The 18,559-nt window shown below is 40.7% G+C and overlaps 1 protein-coding gene across 4 annotated transcripts; it reads right to left on the bottom strand.

The window, feature by feature from the left end:
* Nucleotides 1-3,892: 3,892 nt before the first annotated feature.
* MFAP5 (microfibrillar associated protein 5) lies at nt 3,893-18,025 on the bottom strand. 4 transcript variants are annotated; one of them, XM_015564067.1, is made up of 11 exons: nt 17,814-18,025; nt 17,205-17,264; nt 15,818-15,850; nt 13,154-13,183; nt 12,781-12,813; nt 12,094-12,129; nt 11,592-11,627; nt 9,084-9,110; nt 7,964-8,060; nt 7,131-7,204; nt 3,893-5,846 (listed from the first exon to the last, which is right to left on the bottom strand). In XM_015564067.1, exons 2-11 carry the CDS (start codon nt 17,260-17,262, stop codon nt 5,734-5,736), a joined length of 537 nt encoding a protein of 178 aa, XP_015419553.1. In that variant the 5' UTR covers nt 17,263-17,264; nt 17,814-18,025; the 3' UTR covers nt 3,893-5,733. The 4 variants fall into 4 exon arrangements, with proteins under 4 accessions (XP_015419553.1, XP_015419556.1, XP_015419554.1 ...); XM_015564070.1 differs by lacking the exon at nt 11,592-11,627 and having other exon boundaries at nt 17,814-18,024; XM_015564068.1 differs by lacking the exon at nt 12,094-12,129 and having other exon boundaries at nt 17,814-18,024.
* Nucleotides 18,026-18,559: the final 534 nt, after the last annotated feature.

Here is an 18,559-nt window from a genome sequence, read left to right as displayed (position 1 = left end):
GTGGCTCCAGCTCTTAGGCCTCCACTGCTGCAAGCAGGTATCTGGTTTGTTTGGGTACTATAATCAAAACACTGTTTCAACTCCAGCTCTGAGATCTCAGCTGGCTGAAAGCCGGTTTCTGGTGTTTTGTTTAGCTTCTATATTCGTAACAATGTTTCAAACAGCAAGCTCAGAAGCTGGCAGCGGCAGGCGGGGAATGTTGGAGTCCTCTATCACTGAAGCAAGCAAGCCTCATGTTAGTTTCAAGCTGCCTGGCTGCCGGCCGCCATCTTGGCTGACAGTTAATTTGCATATTTCCCTGATTAGCCAATGGGAAGGGTATCGGTCGTACGCCAATTACCATGTTTCTCTTTTATTAGATAGGATTATTGGGGGAGATGAATCTCCCACAAATTTGAGATCATTATGAATTCAATCTTCATGAATTATTTTGTAAATTTATTAAAGTACTCGCTACACAGCATAGACGTATGGCTAAGTAAACAAACAAAACAAAGGAAAAGGGAAAGGGAAAGGAAAGTGAAAAACACTAGAGAAAGAAAAGGAGAAAAAACTGCAGGACCCCTGGGTTAGGAAAATACTAGAACCTTACTGAGTGATTGGACAAATTGAAAAAAAAAAAGCCATTATCAGCTATTTTTTTTAAAAATTTGATGGTTTGAAGTGAAGTGAAGCTTGGTTTGTCAACAGGAAAATAGGAGCTTTGCACCTCTATTTATATAAACATTTGCTTTTTCAACTTAGGTTCTGCCCAGAAGTTGTCGTTTGACTGATGCTCCTGGCTTTGCTTGACTGGCTTTAGAAAAAACACACACACACGGTGGCCACCTGTTTCTCCACCACAGAGAAATTCAACAAGTCACTTTCACTGATGTTTGGTTGGTGAAACACTAAAAGATACAAGGATTTTCAATTTTTATTGGGATGTTGCATTTTTTAACCAAATCTTTGCCTCCCTGAGTTGACAGAACTCTAAGGACAGCCCGCCTCTCTTCTGCTGTGCTCCCAATATCCTCCCATGCTACCCAGTAAGGTTCCATACCTCTCAGATCCCTTCACCACACTTTCCAAGTGCCCTTCTCCCACACAGATTTGTGAATTCCCAACTTCTCGCCTCCTGGTTCCCCTGCCCTGATGGCCACCTGGCATCACTCTCCCATCTCCTTATCCCCCTTGTTTAGCGCTCTGCTATCTTCTTTTCTGCTTCTTTGGTTTCTTTCTTCACTGTGTTACAGCAGTACCAAAGGAAGGGAGAACCTTAGAGGTTGCAAATTGCTTGCGCCTTCTGACCAGGTGTAAAGTATTCGGTCAAAGTCAGCTTTTGCCACAGCACGTAAAGCAGAGGAGGGTGGAGCTTGTGGCTAGCAACATATAGTGCTTGATGTCATCATAAATAAGGTCCAGAAGTGGGAGACCAGCTGGGGTTTGCACCATCTGCCTGTAAGTCAAAAGGATACTCAGAGAAAGTGTGCCTGGAACTATATTTAGAGAGTGCAGAGCACACTTGAATTTCCAGAACTTACTTGTTCATTCAAGGAGAACTTTCTTCTATTATAAGCATGAACTATGGAAAAAGTTAGGCTCAGAGCAGGATCGATTCAATTTTGGAAGAGAACATAAGGGTGAATCTTATAGTAGGCAGATAAGCCTGCTATCTCTTCAAGGTATCGGGAAGGCATTCAAATTGCCTAACTTTTAACCAAACCCTTTAATTCCAACATTTAAAATCCATTGTTTTGGTTCACGTAATTCTTTCTCATCAAATTTTAAGCTCCTTGCTTAAGAAGGCTGTCATTTGCATTGATAAGAAAAAAAGGATAACATTAATATCTTAAAGAGTAAAAGGTTTTCAAATTTTTTTGTGGGAGGAACAAGGGAAAAGAACTAGACCATTAGGGACCTGCAATTGTTACTGGAAATGGAACCTGGCCCTGAGAGGGTCTGCCTGGGGCCAGCTGGTAGATTCCCAGGGTGTGTGTTCTTGACTTCCTGCAGAACAAATTTCACAACAGAAGTCCAGGTAAAACTTTTGAGGCACAAAATAAGAAAGGGTTGGAGAAATGAGTCTAGACCAGTGGTCGGAAAACTGGCCCCTTGAGTGTGGCTCTTCCACAAAATACCACGTGCAGGTGCACATGTACAGTGCCATTGAAATTTTGTGGCCCCTGCCATGGGGCCAAAGAGCCATATGTGGCTCACAAGCCGAGGTTTGCCGACCACTGGTCTAGACCTGTCTGCTTTGGCTCACTAAGAAATCAGAGAAGCCCAGCTGGTTGGCTCAGTGGTAGCTGTTGACATATGAACCAGGAGGTCCTGGTTTGATTCCTGGTCAGGGCACATGCCCGGGTTTCTGGCTCAATTCCCAGTGCGGGGCATGCAGGAGGCAGCCAATCAATGATTCTCATTATTGATGTTTCTGTCTCTCTCTTCATTATCTGAAATAAATTTTAAAATATTTTTTTAAAAACACAGAGATAAAGGGACTTTGGGGACAGGTTCAGGGGGTTTTCCTGGGATGAACTGCCATTGTCCATTGCCCTGGTTGCAGGCCTCATGGGGTCCCCTAGAGTTTAGGAGATGCACCCTTGTGGGAAGAGGCATGGGCATGCTCCTGGGAGGGAGAATGTACCCTGGACCTTTGTTTTGAGGGGTTTTAAAGGCTGTGCATTTAAAGTAGTTCTTTTTCTTTTTTAAGTATATTTTTATTGGTTTCAGAGAGGAAGGGAGAGGGAGAGAGAGCTAGAAACATCAATGAAGAGAGAGAATCATTGATCGGCTTCCTCCTGCACACCGCCTACTGGGGACTGAGCCTGCAACCTGGGCGTGTGCCCTTGACAGGAATTGAACATGGGACCCTTCAGGCTGCAGGCCGACTCTTTATCCACTGAGCCAAACCAGCTAGGATAGAGTTCTTAAAGGAAGATCTCAGTAGAATATTCATCAGCTTTGTGCTGATGTACTAAAATAAGGTTTATTCTCTTCATCCGTCCTTGGGTAATGGACAGATGTTGGAAAATGGCACTAATTGGATTTTTGCTATCTGTCTCCATGAATAGGGTGGTTTAGGCTATTTACCCTTTAACGGGGGAGGAGAAGTGCAAACCATTCACTTTTAAAATGTCCCTGGTTTAGGGAAGATAGGATTTACTAAATGGCTACAAACTGCTTGGCATCTAGATTTTCTAGGAGGCTGCAAACTACTGTTTAACTATCTGTCTCAGTTTCCCTATTCCATTTGTTTTGGGTTATTGGTCTGATTCACAATGGGTCAAGGCTTTAAAAAAAAAAACACAGAAAACACAACCTACAAACAAACAAAAAACAGAAAGGAGGTGAGTGGGATTCTGCCATGGAGAAGAGAGTACAGAGGTTAAGAAGTGGAACTTCTCCTCAGAAGCTTTGACCTGGGACCATTTTTAGGAGGAAGCTATCAGGGAGAAGAGCATTTTATAATGATGAGGAAAGAGGCTGGGAAGTGAGTTAGACAAGTTGGTTTACATATCAAGAAGAGTAAAACAGGTAGAGAACATAAGAAAAGTGAGAAATGGCAAAACACAGGAATTTGATCATGCAAAAGAGAAGTGAAAATAAAGCATGAACTTCACCTTGCAAGACAGTTGGTCCTAAAGGGGGCAGAAAAGAAAGAATTTTCCGGTGAACCGAGGAAGGGCATCAGGAGGAAAGTAAATAAATTTGGAATGTTGGAGGACCAACAGTAAAGTTATGGAGTGAAGAGGGATACAACAGAGGATAGTGGAAGAGAGAAATTTGAGCAATATTGTTCTTTAGTTTTCAAAATGGAATAAAAGCATGAGTTCAGATCTTCTTTTTAAACATAAAATAGGAAAAGAAATAACAGACACACACACACTTCTCTCTTCTGAGAAGAAAATTTGGAACAATTATTTTAAAATGTTTAATTTGCAATATACACAGTACTGGGATTGAGGTGCTTTCCAGTGGTGAATGCTACCTCTCGTTCAATATGCAGTAGGAGGGTCAAGTTCATGAAGACATTTTGACATGATTCTTGGGAACTCTGTGCCCATGAGATTTCTCTACAGCGGCTACAATATGCATATAATATGTTTGTCTATGTGTCAGTACATTTACTTCTAGAGGCTGTGGAGCAGAAATTGCATGCCTTGGGACCTTTTCTAACATTTTTCTTTAATAAATTGTGCAAATCCCATTAAACTAAATTGCTTCTTAACAGCAAGAATCCAAGACTCAGGGTAGTTTTCTCAGCGATATGACAGAAATTCACTTCCTACAAGTGGTATTCTATCATATACAACTGGTTATCTCAGATTCCCCTAGTTCCTATTTGAATTCTATTGGCTTTTAAAGAAGGTTACTGAGTTATTGAGATAGACGGTCCATAATATATAATTTGTCACTTACAGTGAAATTTTGTTCTATTATATTGTGGACTATTGTCCATTTAATTAATACAGGCTATTTGCCCCCCCCCCCCATAAAGCAGACATGTTTGTTATGAGTTAGACTGCATCTCTAGGCTTCAAGAAATATTAACAATACATTTAAGTTTTGAGAATCATAGAATTAAAAGAAACTAATGTACATTAAACCTTCTCTTGTTAAAAGTGGGGAAATGAAACCAGGGCCTAGTGAGGAAACATGACTTACCTGAGGCTACCTAGTTACTGCTAGGCCCAGGATAAGAGTGTGGGTTGTCTAAATATTGTGCTTCTTTTACTTTTTTCTATAAACCATTAGGTAAACTTTGTGCCTGCCTATTAAAGTTCAGGTCTGAATGCCCTTATTAGACCCCAAATCAGGCTATTCCAGAATCTATTTGAATAATAATTGCTACAGATTTTGGTAAGTGGTGAGAATGGAAGTAGCAACAACTCACAAAAACTCAGACCAGTGATATGGTTTGACATTAGTTGTCTAATTTACCTGTGGATGTGGACTAACCCCAATTCTACCATAAATGAGTAAGAAAATGAGACTTACTTTCTACCCCTATTTGCCATTGGACAATCACATCAACAATCAACAAATAGGAAACCGTGGGTCCAAGTTCTATACCTGGCATACTCCTCTCTTTAGTCTCAGCCTCTGAGCTTAGCAGAAGGCAACATTTGGGGTCTTTATATATTGCTAGTAGGACTGTATAAATATTGGCTCTGGAGAATTTTCTAGAGCTACAAAAATTGTCACGACCTTTTTCATAAAGAGAACCTGCCAAGTAAATGTTATAATAGTCAGCAAAATAGTTAAAATAAGAGTAAAGAGGACTATAATTTTATAGAAAAAAAGGGTAGTTAATATAGGAAACTCTTGTAAGGAAAGTAAATGAAGTTCTATGGCTAGCCAAAATAGACCATGATAATTTCTTCCACCCTAAGAACTATCTCAGACCATTCAATAGTAACTATTATTAACCTTAAGTTTATTTTCCCTTGAAATTGCATTTAAACTGCCTGGTCATCATTTATCTACTATGTCTATGATATCGGGAAGCAGTAAAACCATGCAATAATATAGAGTTTGTATTGTAAGTACCAAAAATGAGATCAATGTTTCAGTCTGGATGAAACATCAGGGAGTAGGGGCAAAAGCTAAACATTGCAAAAGGTTTGGTCTAAGAAATACTAATGTATGGGTTAGCTGACAATGGTTAGACAAGGAGTTCCCTCTTCCTAAAGCATTCTCTTCATCCCACCCATACATTTTTTTTCTTTTTTTCCTTTTCCTTGGTGATCACAGACCATTGGGTCTCTGCAAATTGACATTTTCACAGGGAGGAAGTCGGAAGTAGTTGGAACGCCGGAGTCGCCTTGGGGGCAGACCAGCCATCTGGCGGCAAATCTCATCTAGAAGAGAAGCAGAGCATGATGGGATTAGAATGCGGGATGATAACAAAGGGCTGATGTTTTATGGGAAAGAGAAGACCAGTGTGGTGGAGTGAGAAGGTTGGGGAGGAATATATCAGAGTTAGAATCACAGCTCTACCACTTATTTACCACTAGAGACTTACTAGAAAGTTTCTTAAATTTTCTGAACTTCACTATCCTTTCTATAAAATAAACATTAAAATACCTGCCTCAACAGTTTAGTTATATTAAAATGGAATAATGTATGCAAAGTACCTAACACAGGTGGTCAGTAAATGTTAGTTTCTTTTCTACACCTAGCTCCCACTTTTTCTAATCATGGACTTTTGAATAACCAGAAAATGAGCTTCAATCACTCAATATATACCTAAGTGTTTACTATGAGCAAATAGCTGACTTGACTAAGTCCCCAGAGACCCTTGAAAGTGCCTAGAGTCCCAAATACTCAACCTCAATCTCAAGGTGCTTCCCTTGCAGGTGGCTTGCACAGAGCCAGTGGGGACAGGCAGCAAGTTTCCTTCTCCGAAGTTAAGTACAGCTTTTAGTCAGGAACTCAGCACAAGGCGGGCTGCTTAGTCAGAAGTGGCTTGTCTGTGGTGCCCTCTCCAACCACAGCCACCTTTGGGGGCTGGCCGATGGGGAAGGTGAGAAGAATCTTTGTTCCCATCATACATGGTCATTCACTTTCGACCCTTTTAATTGTTTTTACGAAGTCTTTCTACCTTCCTCTACCTCAGAAATTTCACAATGAGCAATATAAAGGGTGCTTGCAAGCTGTGGACTGTTTATAAGGTAGCCAGTTTCTAAATGTCCAATCTATTTCTAATTTAATTAAAGGCCTACCCAAACATTACTGTCTCCAAATTAATGTTTTGTACAGTTTTTTTGTAAGTTATAAACATGGCTGCAGACTAGTAGCATCTCTATTTGTAATGATTGACTTGGCCTTTTTACCTAGAACCTCAGTGAATGATCTTCAAAGCAGCCAGAGCTCTGACCAAATACTGGAGAGATTTGGAGTTACTATCTAATTGGAAAGAGATCTGGGGGTACTTTTTGTAGGGTTATGTTTATGTATTAAGCATGCTGCTTTACTTAGATTACTTACTTGGGGTAACTTGGTGGAGAAGGGGCTGATGGGAGTTAAGAGGGTGACCTAAAGCCCTCCACCAAAGCCAGACCTTGGATCCATTAGCATTGTGTCCTTCTTTACCTCCCTCATAACTGTCCCTTCCCCCACTACAAACCCAGACATCATCTTACCTTTCATAGCTTCATGTTCTTTACAGACAAGACGGGAGCAAATCTCATTATTGATGATGTACATGCGTCGTAGACTGCCATAGTCCCAATGTCATGGTTAAATAAGGAGACAGAAAGAAGTGTTGAGAGGGAGAACTAGCCTAGGCCTAAGATGCCTTTTCAACTTCTTACCTGAATTTCTTTAGGTATTTCCCCACTCTTATCTGAATTTCCTTAGGTATTTCAGAAAATGGTATTACTCTTATTAGCGACACTTCGCATACTCTCCCTAGAATCAAGCTTAATACTAACTCCTCCCCACTGTTTTCTAACTTCAGACTTGGATCTTTCATTTCAGCCTTTTTCTATGAGGTAGTAAATTCAACGTACTTGTGTTTCCCTCGTGACTATCCTTCCTCCAGCCTTCACTTTTATTTGCCCTCTAGCATCTGGACTTGTTAGTCAGCCTGTACTCTGAATACCTCAATCCAGACTCCAGGTTCTATTTGGTACTTTCAGTAACAGCTAGGCTCTAGCAGTGGTTCTCAACCTTCCTAATGCCGCGACCCTTTAATACAGTTCCTCATGTTGTGGTGACCCCCAACCATAAAATTATTTTCGTTGCTACTTCATAACTGTAATGTTGCTACTGTTATGAATCGTAATGTAAATATCTGATATGCAGGGTGTATTTTCATTGTTCTTGACCCACAGGTTGAGAACCGCTGAAGAGGATTATGCTAAAATCTTCTGTCCCTCCAAAGACTGAAATTCCATAGTGGAGTCATTAAGTAGTTGCTGACATGAAAACACTATCATGGAAGATGCTTTCTGGGTATTCTGGGACCCCTTACCTGGTAAAGCATAACTGATGAACGCATTGCTTGACTGGCCGATGCACAGAGTAGAGTCTTGTGCAAGCAAATTTTTCATCCCGGCATTCTGAAGAACCTTACACAAAAAAATAGGGAGAGGCGTAACAAACATGAGATATAAACAAAAGATTAAAGAGGTAGAGGAGGAAAAAGCACACACAAACAATGGGGGACATCTGTAACACAACAATAAAGGTAAACATTTTTTAAAAAGGGGATGGAGGAGGAGAGAAAACGTGGGAAAAGCATACAAGGTAGTCTCTACAGAAGATCTTTGTAAGTTGTGGCATCTCTTTCCCGCTCACCAAAGCAGAGTAAATAGGAAATTGACTAAAGTGAAATTTAGGTGCTTTCCTACCTGGAAGTAGAAGTGGCTAAAATAATCTCTGCGGGGTTTTCTAGGAAAAAAGTTCTCCTAGCATTATACAGGTGAAAAATCAAACAAAAATGCTGATAATCCCGTTCTGAAAAATGGAATTTCTAAGACGGGTAACTATTTTCCTTTCCCAGTAGTTGTCAACAATAGCTGCACATCAGAATTATCAATGCATTAGAGCAGCGGTTCTCAACCTGTGGGTCGTGACCCCTTTGGGGGTCGAACGACCCTTTCACAGGGGTCACCTAAGACCATCGGAAAACACATATATAATTACATATTGTTTTTGTGATTAATTACTGTGCTTTAATTATGTTCAATTCGTAACAATGAAATTGGATGTCCCTACAACATGAGGAACTGTCTTAAAGGGTCGAGGCATTAGAAAGGTTGAGAACCACTGTATTAGAGAAAGCAATTTTAGTCGTGATGTCTATAGTACTATTGAGTACTTGCAGTCAGTTCCCAACCCTGTAACCAAATAAAGTCCAAAGGATTGTTTTGGGATCATGAAGGGGTGGTCAAATCTTTTCACCATGACTTTTAGGACAGAAGCTCATATACAAAGGCAGGGGTGGGGCTGCGGGAGGAAGAATTAAGGACACTAAAAATAATCTTTGAGAAAAAAATTGGAAGTAAACTAGAAGATATGTACCTTTCAAAGAACAAAGAGGTAAGGAATCCTCCAGAAGACAAAAAAGCTTAGGAAAAAGATAATCATACCTGTGGCGTTTTTATCACTGGGTGAGGCTGGAAGGCAGAAATTTTATTCAGTTATTATTAGTTTTAGAAGTTACTACCTCTATAACTGTCATGTTACCTCATTTGAAACCCATGTGGGGGCACCCATGTAGGTAAGAAACAAACGAGTTAATAACTCTTTAGCAACTTCTAAAGAACAAACAAACCCATAATGGTTTGGTTTGATTCACACAATTGCAGTGATTTAGAAGTTAGGATGGTAAATATGATTTTGCCTTTCTTAGGGAGTTGAAAATTTTATTATGTTGAGAGGATTTTGTATTATTGACAATAAGCAAATTTAGTAGGGACACAACAAAGAGCCACATGCTCAGAAGAGTTTCAGCCTAGAGCTAAAAAGAGAAAATATTTTTGCTGTAGAAGCTCTTCAAAAAAGAAATTTTCCGCCCTAACCAGTTTGGCTCAGTGGATAGAGCGTCAGCCTGTGGACTGAAGGGTCCCAGGTTTGATTCCGGTCAAGGGCATGTACCTTGGTTGCGGGCACATCCCCAGTAGGGAGTGTGCAGGAGGCAGCTGATCGATGTTTCTCTCTCATCGATGTTTCTAACTCTCTATCCCCCTCCACTCCTCTCTGTAAAAAAATCAATAAAATATATATTTTTTTAAAAAAGAAATTTTCCTCTCTGTAAATCAGATACACTATCATGTGTTCTTTGATAAAATTTATTCAATAAAGAATAGCAAGGGTCATGGCCATAGCCTAATCTAACCTAGGCGCTGGTTAAATATCGGCCTAGTTTGAAGAATGGAGAACAAATTACAGAGCAAGATGGATCCTGAGGGAATTAACTAACTATGGGAGTTATCAGTAAAAATGTGATTGGCAGAGTTGCTAATAGGATATTATAGGAAGTGTGTTAGGTGATCTCATCATCTATCCCATGGTTTCAGTTCCAAGTTTATATTCTGAGAATTCTCAAATTTATACTTTTAGCCCAGATCTCTCTTCAAGCTTCAGACCTATAAATCTAGCTACCATGTTATAAATGATTTAATGGATTTTTCAAATCCATCAATCCCAAACTGACTTAATTATTTTTTCCAATTCAAATTGTTCTTCAGTGAATAGTAGTACTATCCACACAATAGCCACCATCTACCTGATGGAAAGCTGGACATCATCACAACAGTCTCCTCCCCCTTGCAGCTCACATTCAATTCTCAATACTTTTACCTTAGTTCAGGCCACCATCTTTTAAAAAATATATATATATATTTTTTACTGATTTCAGCCCCAGCCGGTTTGGCTAGGTGGATAGAGCGTCGGCCTGTGGACTGAAAGATCCTGGGTTGGATTCCAGTCAAAAGCACATGACCAGGTTGTGGGCTCAGTCCCCAGTACGGGGTGTGCAGGTGGCAGCTGATCGATGATTCTCTCTCATCATTGATGTTTCTCTCTCTCTCTCCCCCTCTCCTTTCCTCTCTGAAATCAAATGCATGCCTCCTACTGGGGGTCAATCTGCAACCCGGGCATGTTGCCCTGACCGGGAATCAAACATGACCTCCTGGTTTCTAGGTCGATGCTTAACCACTAAGCCATGCCAACCCGGTCAGGCCACCACCTTTTATTGGGACTGCCGCAACGTCATCCTCATTGGTTTTCCAATTCATAAGTCTGATTGGAACCTTCCTTTGCATAAACTGTACTCTGATTGGTTTTTGTTTTCACCCCAAGCCTTGGCCCACGTTATTTTCTTTACCTAAAGCTCTTCCCTTTCTATTCACTTGATTCACTTCTATTTGTCTTCCAAGAAGCATTTTAGACAATGTGCTCTCCAGGAAAGCCTTTCCTAACCCCCAACACTGAATATAGTCAAGGACTCTTTTTCATCCGTTCACTTGTCTATCTTGTCTATTAGACAAAAAATATCTAGTAGAAGAAAATTAGTTTTATTTACCTTTATATCCCTGGCACCTACGTAGCAGGTTTTCAGTAAATATTTGCTTAAAATAATGTAGTTGTGATCTCCTTCTCTCATGTCCTACCACTTATTCCTTGTGGGTTTGACCCTAATCATTAAAAAAACCTCAGTCTTTCCAGTGTGCCAAGCTCTATTTTGCTTTCACCTGTTTGAACAGCTATTTCCTTTGGTCGGAATGCACATCCCTTCCATAACTGCCTGGCTTGCACCAATTCTTCTTTCAATGGTCAGCTTGACCATTACTTCCAGAAACTTTTCTTTATCTCCCCATACATTTCTTTGTTTATATATCTTGTTTTACTCATATAGTCTTAGAAACATTAAAAGATCATGGGTTGGTATTTTTTGTACATCAAACACTTGGCATAGTTATACTTTTTAGGGGATCAAAAAGAAGTCATTAAATTGAATTGTGGGAAGAAAGTGCTACATAAACTGTAACCCTGTATATTTAGGATCCTTCACCAGCTGTCATGCCTTCCATAAGAGGCTCTAGGGAAAGCCCAGAATGGCCCTGGTGGCCCTGGGCTCCCAGATCTGAACTCACCCAGGTCATCTGTGGAAGTCAAGATATCAGCCAGAACTGAAAAGGCACAAAACAGCAGGTGTGAGGGGGGCTTTGAATTGGCAAGGGAGAAGGCATGATTAAAAAGGGAGAATGGAAATATTAGGTCAAGGTCAAGGCTATGGCTGAGTTTGTGTATTATGTCCAATGAAATAGAATTAATTGAAGTAATTGTGAATATTTTTGAAGAATATTTGTCCTATTGACATTAAACTAATTTGGGGGAGCGTTTATCATTCATGACTTATTTTAACTATTAATCCACTTTGTTTCCTCTTTTTAGAGGACTTCAAATGCTTGGCATAGTTATGCTTGTTAGGGGATCAAAAAAAAAGTCATTAAATTGAATTGTGGGAAGAAAGTGCTACATAAACTGTAACCCTGTATATTTAGGATCCTTCACCAGCTGTCATGCCTTCCATAAGAGGCTCTAGGGAAAGCCCAGAATGGCCCGGTGGCCCTGGGCTCCCAGATCTGAACTCACCCACGTCATCTGTGGAAGGCACAATATCGGCCAGAGCTGAAAAGGCACAAAACAGCAGGTGTGAGGAGGGCTTTGAATTGGCAAGGGAGAAGGCAGAATTAAAAAGGGTGAATGGAGCCCTAACCAGTTTGGCTCAGAGCAACAGCCTGTGGACTGAAGGGTGCCAGGTTCGATTCCGGTCAAGGGCATGTACCTTGGTTGTGGGCACATCCCCAGCGGGGGGTGGGGGGGTGCAGGAGGCAGCTGATCGATGTTTCTCTCTCATTGATGTTTCTAACTCTCTATCCCTCTCCCTTCCTCTCTGTAAAAAATCAATTTAAAAAAGGAGAATGGAAATATTAGGTCAAGGTTAAGGCTATAGCTGAGTTTGTGTATTATGTCCAATGAAATAGAATTAATTGAAGTAATTGTGAATATTTTTGAAGAATATTTGTCCTATTGACATTAAACTAATTTGGGGGAGCGTTTATCATTCATGACTTATTTTAACTATTAATCCACTTTGTTTCCTCTTTTGAGAGGACTAGGGGCCCTCTCTTTCTTTTTATCTCACTGTCACTAAACAACATGCCCACAATCTCTCTATGCCTTTCCCAGAGATAAAAAAATATATATAGGATTAACTCAAGAGCTGGAATAAATGTTGTGAGAATCATGACATTTTTAAAAAACTGTAGTAAAAGTTACCTGTTTCATCTGTAGAGGGTCCAACTACCAAATCTGCAAAGGTAACAACACAGAGAATGAAAAATGCAAGTAGGAAAAGTAGAAAGGGAAGCAGGATAAGGGATGATGATCTAAAAGGAGGCAGGAAAGATTGAGGTGAAAGAATGTGGACTGGGGGGGCGGGGGGAGAATGTAAGGGACTTTCACAGAAGGAAATGGAGGAGAGAAGAAGGTGGCATGCTTGCAGCATCGGTGGCATCGAAGATAGACAATGGAGCTCTGCATGAGTTCAGAGTGCCCACCAACCTCTTCTCTAGGCTTTCTTGTATAGCCTGCAGCATCAATCCTTCTATCCCCAATGTGAAAGCAGAGAGATAAACAAAGGAAAACTTACTAGGATCTTCTGTGAAGGGTTCCTCAGTTGCTAGAGCGAAATAAAAAATCAGAAAACATTTTCTGAGCATTCTTTTCACCCCTCCGAGTAAGTGAAATTGTCTAGCACAGTGGCCAGCACAGAGTAAGGATTCCACAATTGCTTTTCTTGTTTGCTTCCCAGCCTAAGTCCTTTCCCCTCTAACCCAACCAAATGTCACTTTCCTGTTTCCATGAATATACCCTTGTAGTCCTTGACCCTAGAAGGTCTTCTTTCCTTTGTCTGTATTATGGAGGAATGAATAAGTTAAACTACGTGCCCATCAGATAATCTTCCACAGATACCCCTTTCTCAGTTGGACTTGGATTAAGCATTAGACTTAGGAATAATTTGTATTATTTTTATTGTCCTAACAGGTGATACTACATTTAGATAATCTGAGTTAATTATGTCCCAGGCGCTGTTTAAACCCCTGTTTTTACAGATAAATAATTTACCCAAGGTCATAGAGCTTGCTAATAAGTACAATGGATTGGTGACCTTTTTGCAATGCTTACTCAAAATGAAAATTATCTTTACCAAAGACACTGATTTTGCTATTTATAACTTTGATGTAATTGGATATCAGTCTGCTGATATGCTTATATACAAGAGTGTTTACAAAAGGTGATGTTGGTAATTTTATGATGCTCAGTGAGAAGCGAGGTGAAGGGAGGGGAGGGAAAATGTCTGTGTTAGTAGACAATGCCTTGTAGTTGATCATTGGAAAGTACAGGCAGGAGGAGAAGGAATAAAAATGGTCCATGTCTTAAGGTGGAATCTATTGGAATAAATAAAGAAGACTGTACCTATTTAAAACCACAAATAATAGCACTTCCTATAACAACTTTTTCTATTAAAAAAATAACAAAGCAGTGTTAATATCTAATAGCAATAGCAAATATCCCAGCTTGAATGATCCTTCATTGTAGAAAGCTTATAGTCATAATCTATTTTACCCACTAGGGGTCAGCAAATTCACATAATTTGGTTTGACTTTTTTTAACTTCAGAGTCTAAATGTCAGATTTAAAGGTAGTGAGAATAGCATTTTAATGAAGCATGCCAGAGTTATTGATCATTATAGTAGAGGAAAAATACAAATAAAGCATTATGAAGGAATTACCCCTGCTAACTGCTTACCTCATTAAAAAAAAAATTCCAGAAGAAGAATAATCAGATCTGACAATAGAGCATTTTTATCTTTACTGCTCAGTATAAACTTTCTTCTTTTAGAGCAACTCTTGATAAGAGGGATCCAGGTTTCTTTCAGTCTTACAGGATATTTGAAAAACCACTGACCCGAATCATTCTGGAGACTGTGAGGGGAGTGGAGCCTCTGGGATGTAGCCCAATCTGGCCCTGTTTCCCTTCTCTCTAGCCATATTCCAGTCCAGCCACTCACAGAAACAGAAACAGAAGAGAAGCAGAGAGGGCAAGGGGGTTGAGAGTGTATCCCAGCTGCCTTGGGATTTCAGGGCAGAATACTGCTTCTCTGCATATTCCTCAATTCACCTACCTTTTCCATGAGCTATCACCATATAAATACTTACCTAGAATTTATGTTCTCTGAAAAGAAATCTTTAAGGAGACATTTTCATCTTATATTATAATATTTCTGATAGAAAAGCAACACAAAGTCATAAATATCTATCTATCTATATAAAAGCCTAAGCGACCAGTCGACTGTACAACTGGTCAACCAATAGACTGGTCACTATGACACGCACTGACCACCAGGGGACAGACACTCAATGCAGGAGCTGCCCCTTGATGGTCAGTGTGCTCCCACAGCAGGAGCAGCAGGTGCAGCAGGGCCAGGATGAGTGGCAGCAGCGAGGCGCCTGGGCTCGGGCTCCTCCCTGGCCACCTGCTGCTTCATGCACTACCACATCCCTCAGGGGATGTCAGACTGCCTGGGATCAGGCTGAAACCAGCAATCCAACACCCCTGAGGTTGTGAGAGGGTGTAGGCCAGGCTGAGGGACCCCACCGGTGCACAAATTCATGCACTGGGCCTCTAGCTATTAGATAAGGTCCAAGACTGGACCTTACCCAGTCCAAAGAAATGAATCTAGTCTACATTAATTCTATAAAAAAATACTAGTTGTGACCCACTCATTTGATTTTATGACACATTAATGAGTTACACAATGCTGTGCTCACAAGGGTTGGAAATATTAAGAGATAAATTATAACTTTGTTGAATGTCTTGGAATTTCCTTCATTAAGGTGAAGGAAGTGATCCTTTGGAAGCCAAAATGTTTGAGTTCTGTTCAGTTGTGCCACAACTTGCCTATAGTACTGAGATAATTACTAATCCTGTCTTTGCATTTTAGTTTCTCTATTGTCACATGGATAGGAGAAAGCTTTCTGTTAGGATTAGGGGACATTTCCTGAGTGAGATAAGAGATGAACAGAGGAGAGTGTAAGCAGGAGATGGGTATAGAGGAGGTCCTGGGAAAAGTGTTTCGGTAGATAAATAAAAAAGATAAGATTTTATGAATGGGATAATAGGATTAGAGAAACTGGTGAATTAGATCCTATTTCCCACACTGTGGTAACATCTCTGCTGTATTACAGATTCTTTAATTCTGACCATTCATTTACATAACCTCAACAAAGCCCAGATCCAAAAGTTCACCTACCTTCTTGACCAATGACCCCTAGAGGTGTCCAGTCTGTACAAAGGAAAGAGAAAAGGGATGTGAGTGACTTCATCTCTATACACTGCCCTCCTCCTTCCCCCGCAAATAAGCTTTAAAAATATTTTTTAAAATATATTTTATTGATTTTTTACAGAGAGGAAGGGAGAGAGATAGAGAGTCAGAAACATTGATGAGAGAGAAACATCGACCAGCCGCCTCCTGCATATCTCCCACTGGGGATGTGCCCGCAACCCAGGTACATGCCCTTGACCGGAATCGAACCTGGGACCTTTCAGTCCGCAGGCTGACGCTCTATCCACTGAGCCAAACCGGTTTTGGCTAAAAATATTTTTTAATTGATTTCGATCCTGGGACCCTTTAGTTCGCAGGCCAACACTCTATTCACTGAGCCAAACCAGCTAGGGCCCCAAAAAGCTTTTATCAAATGAACCAGAAAATGATGGGGAAGTGGTTGTACGTTATCTTTCTGTGTTTTATTTTTTGTGTTTTATTTTTATATGGTTCAATACAAAATTACTCAGATCATTAGTGCTACACACAAATGTGGAAACACTTAAGCAAGACAACAAATTCCTGAGAACAAACCCCTGCTCTGTTTTGCCCTGACTCAGCATGCCCTGTTGCCCTCATTCTCAGCCAGAAGGAATGGGGTCTTGTTCCACAGAGAGAGCCAGTAGCAATTCTACCCTGTCCTGTCCTATGCCCACAGCCACCCCACAGCTACACTACTGTACAAGCCAAAAAGATTATTTTCTCAAAGTCTGTATGTGGCAGAATGAGAAAAATAGAGTAGGATTTAAAAAAAAAATCCAAAGTTTATTTTCCATGACTAAACTTCTAGCCAGCTTCTGTGAAATCTGTGAAGATCATTTAGTTCTGTGTATAGATTTGGCACATATTTTTGCTGTGCAAGTGAATATACTTGTGTGTATGCTGGTGCTAGTGTTTGGTATGTGTTACTGTTTTCTACAGGATTTAAATTTGGTCTACTTTCTTATTAGGTGGTCTGTACATGTGTGTGCATCAGCTTCCTTTTCCCTCAGTATTTGTGCACTTGGGTATTTGTGTTTGTGAGCCTCTCTTGGTTAATATGCATTTGTGTGTATTTAACCTTAATTTCATAACTCTCAGGATACCTTTTCCTAAGTCTGAGGTCATCTCTTTCCATATCGCTGCCTTTTTTAAAAAAAACACACAAATCTATTCCTTTCTTCTCTTTCATATCAATTCTAGAACTCAAGAGCAAGCATTTCTCTCCCAATTCCCCTTCAACCTCCTTCCATTCCACTCTAACACACACCTCCAGACAAGTGTATAGCTGAAGAGCTAGCATCTTAGGGAGAAAAAAATAAAGGTAGGGACTCACCTGAGGGAATGATGAGTGCAGTGAGAAACAGCAGCACCTTGGGTCCAAAGAGCAGCATATCTAACAGGGATGATGGGGAGAGTAGAGATTGTAACGCTCAGGGACACATCAGCGTTTCAGTTCCAGGGAGGGCTGTTTGTGGCCCACATCTCTTTGTCTTCCCAGGGCCTTTCCTGGTCCCCCATATCACTCAAATCCTTTCCCTCTTCATATCTTTCACCCGACATTTATTTCTCAATTCGAATTCCATTCTTTGGTCACTTACCATTTTTCTCACTCTCCTTGCTCTTTTCTACCAGGTCAGAGAAAATTTTATATTCTGAATGGTCCATGTTTGCCCCTGCCCTGTGGTCTCTTTCACCCCTAGGGTCTGATCTCCTTCTCTTTTGGTATCTGTGACTTGTTTATGTCACCTGCTCACCTTGGTGTCTTCTTTCATTTGAATTTTGTGGCTAATTGAGGTGTCTGCTCAATTTTAAGTTGTTCAATGAGATTCCCAATTGCCCCCCTCCAGCCCTTCAATGAATACACACATACACACTCATATGCACACACACACATACACACTCCTTCTGTTTATTTAGGGTTTTATACAATGAAACAACTCACTGTCTATGGTCCTCTGCTCTTTCCACCGAGTCCTTTGGCTGCTGACTGTGTCTCTCTCCTTCTCACGCTATTCCCACTTTGGCTGGAGACTAAGATGAACAGGGCCACTCCCTGGGAAGGACTTCAAATTTGGCCTCCTGAAACAATGAGATGAGGTAGAGCGAGAGAGAAAGAGAGAGAGAGAGAGAGAAAGAGAGGGAGAGGGAGAGAGAGCCAGGCTAGAGGAGTGTAATGAGGATAAAATGAGAAGGGGGATGGGAATTTGCAGTCACTCACACCCTCATTCCAAAGGTTATTACCACATTGGTGATAGATGCTGCTGCTCCCTGAAGGGTTGGCCCAAGCCCACATATGTCTTTCTTCCACGAGCCTATTTTCCCTCTCGCAATCTGGCCTGGGCACCCTCCACCCCCATTCCCTGGGTTCCTTCTTCCCTAATCGATTCTACCTCATCCTTGGAATGTGTTTCTGCACATCACCAGAAACTGTTCCTATCTCTGACTATCTTCCATCTTTGAATCATCTTTGCATCTTCCTTTCTCAGTTTTGTTCATTTTGGTCTTTAAGTCCAACAAATTCCTTTGTAGCCCTATATTTATCTTCTTTCTTTGCCTCTTTCTTGACCCACTTATTCAGACTCTTGTTGTTGTTGTTTTATTCCTCTAGAAATCCCACTTATTCCCACATCTAAGCAAAAACAGACACCACATAAATTTTGTCCAAGAGGAGGGCTGTCTGTCTTAGGG

Source organism: Myotis davidii, unplaced genomic scaffold (genome assembly GCF_000327345.1).
Source record: "Myotis davidii unplaced genomic scaffold, ASM32734v1 scaffold801, whole genome shotgun sequence".
NCBI lineage: Eukaryota > Metazoa > Chordata > Mammalia > Chiroptera > Vespertilionidae > Myotis > Myotis davidii.
The sequence above is the reverse complement of the archived record's forward strand: the minus strand, read 5'-3'. Positions and strand labels throughout refer to the sequence as shown.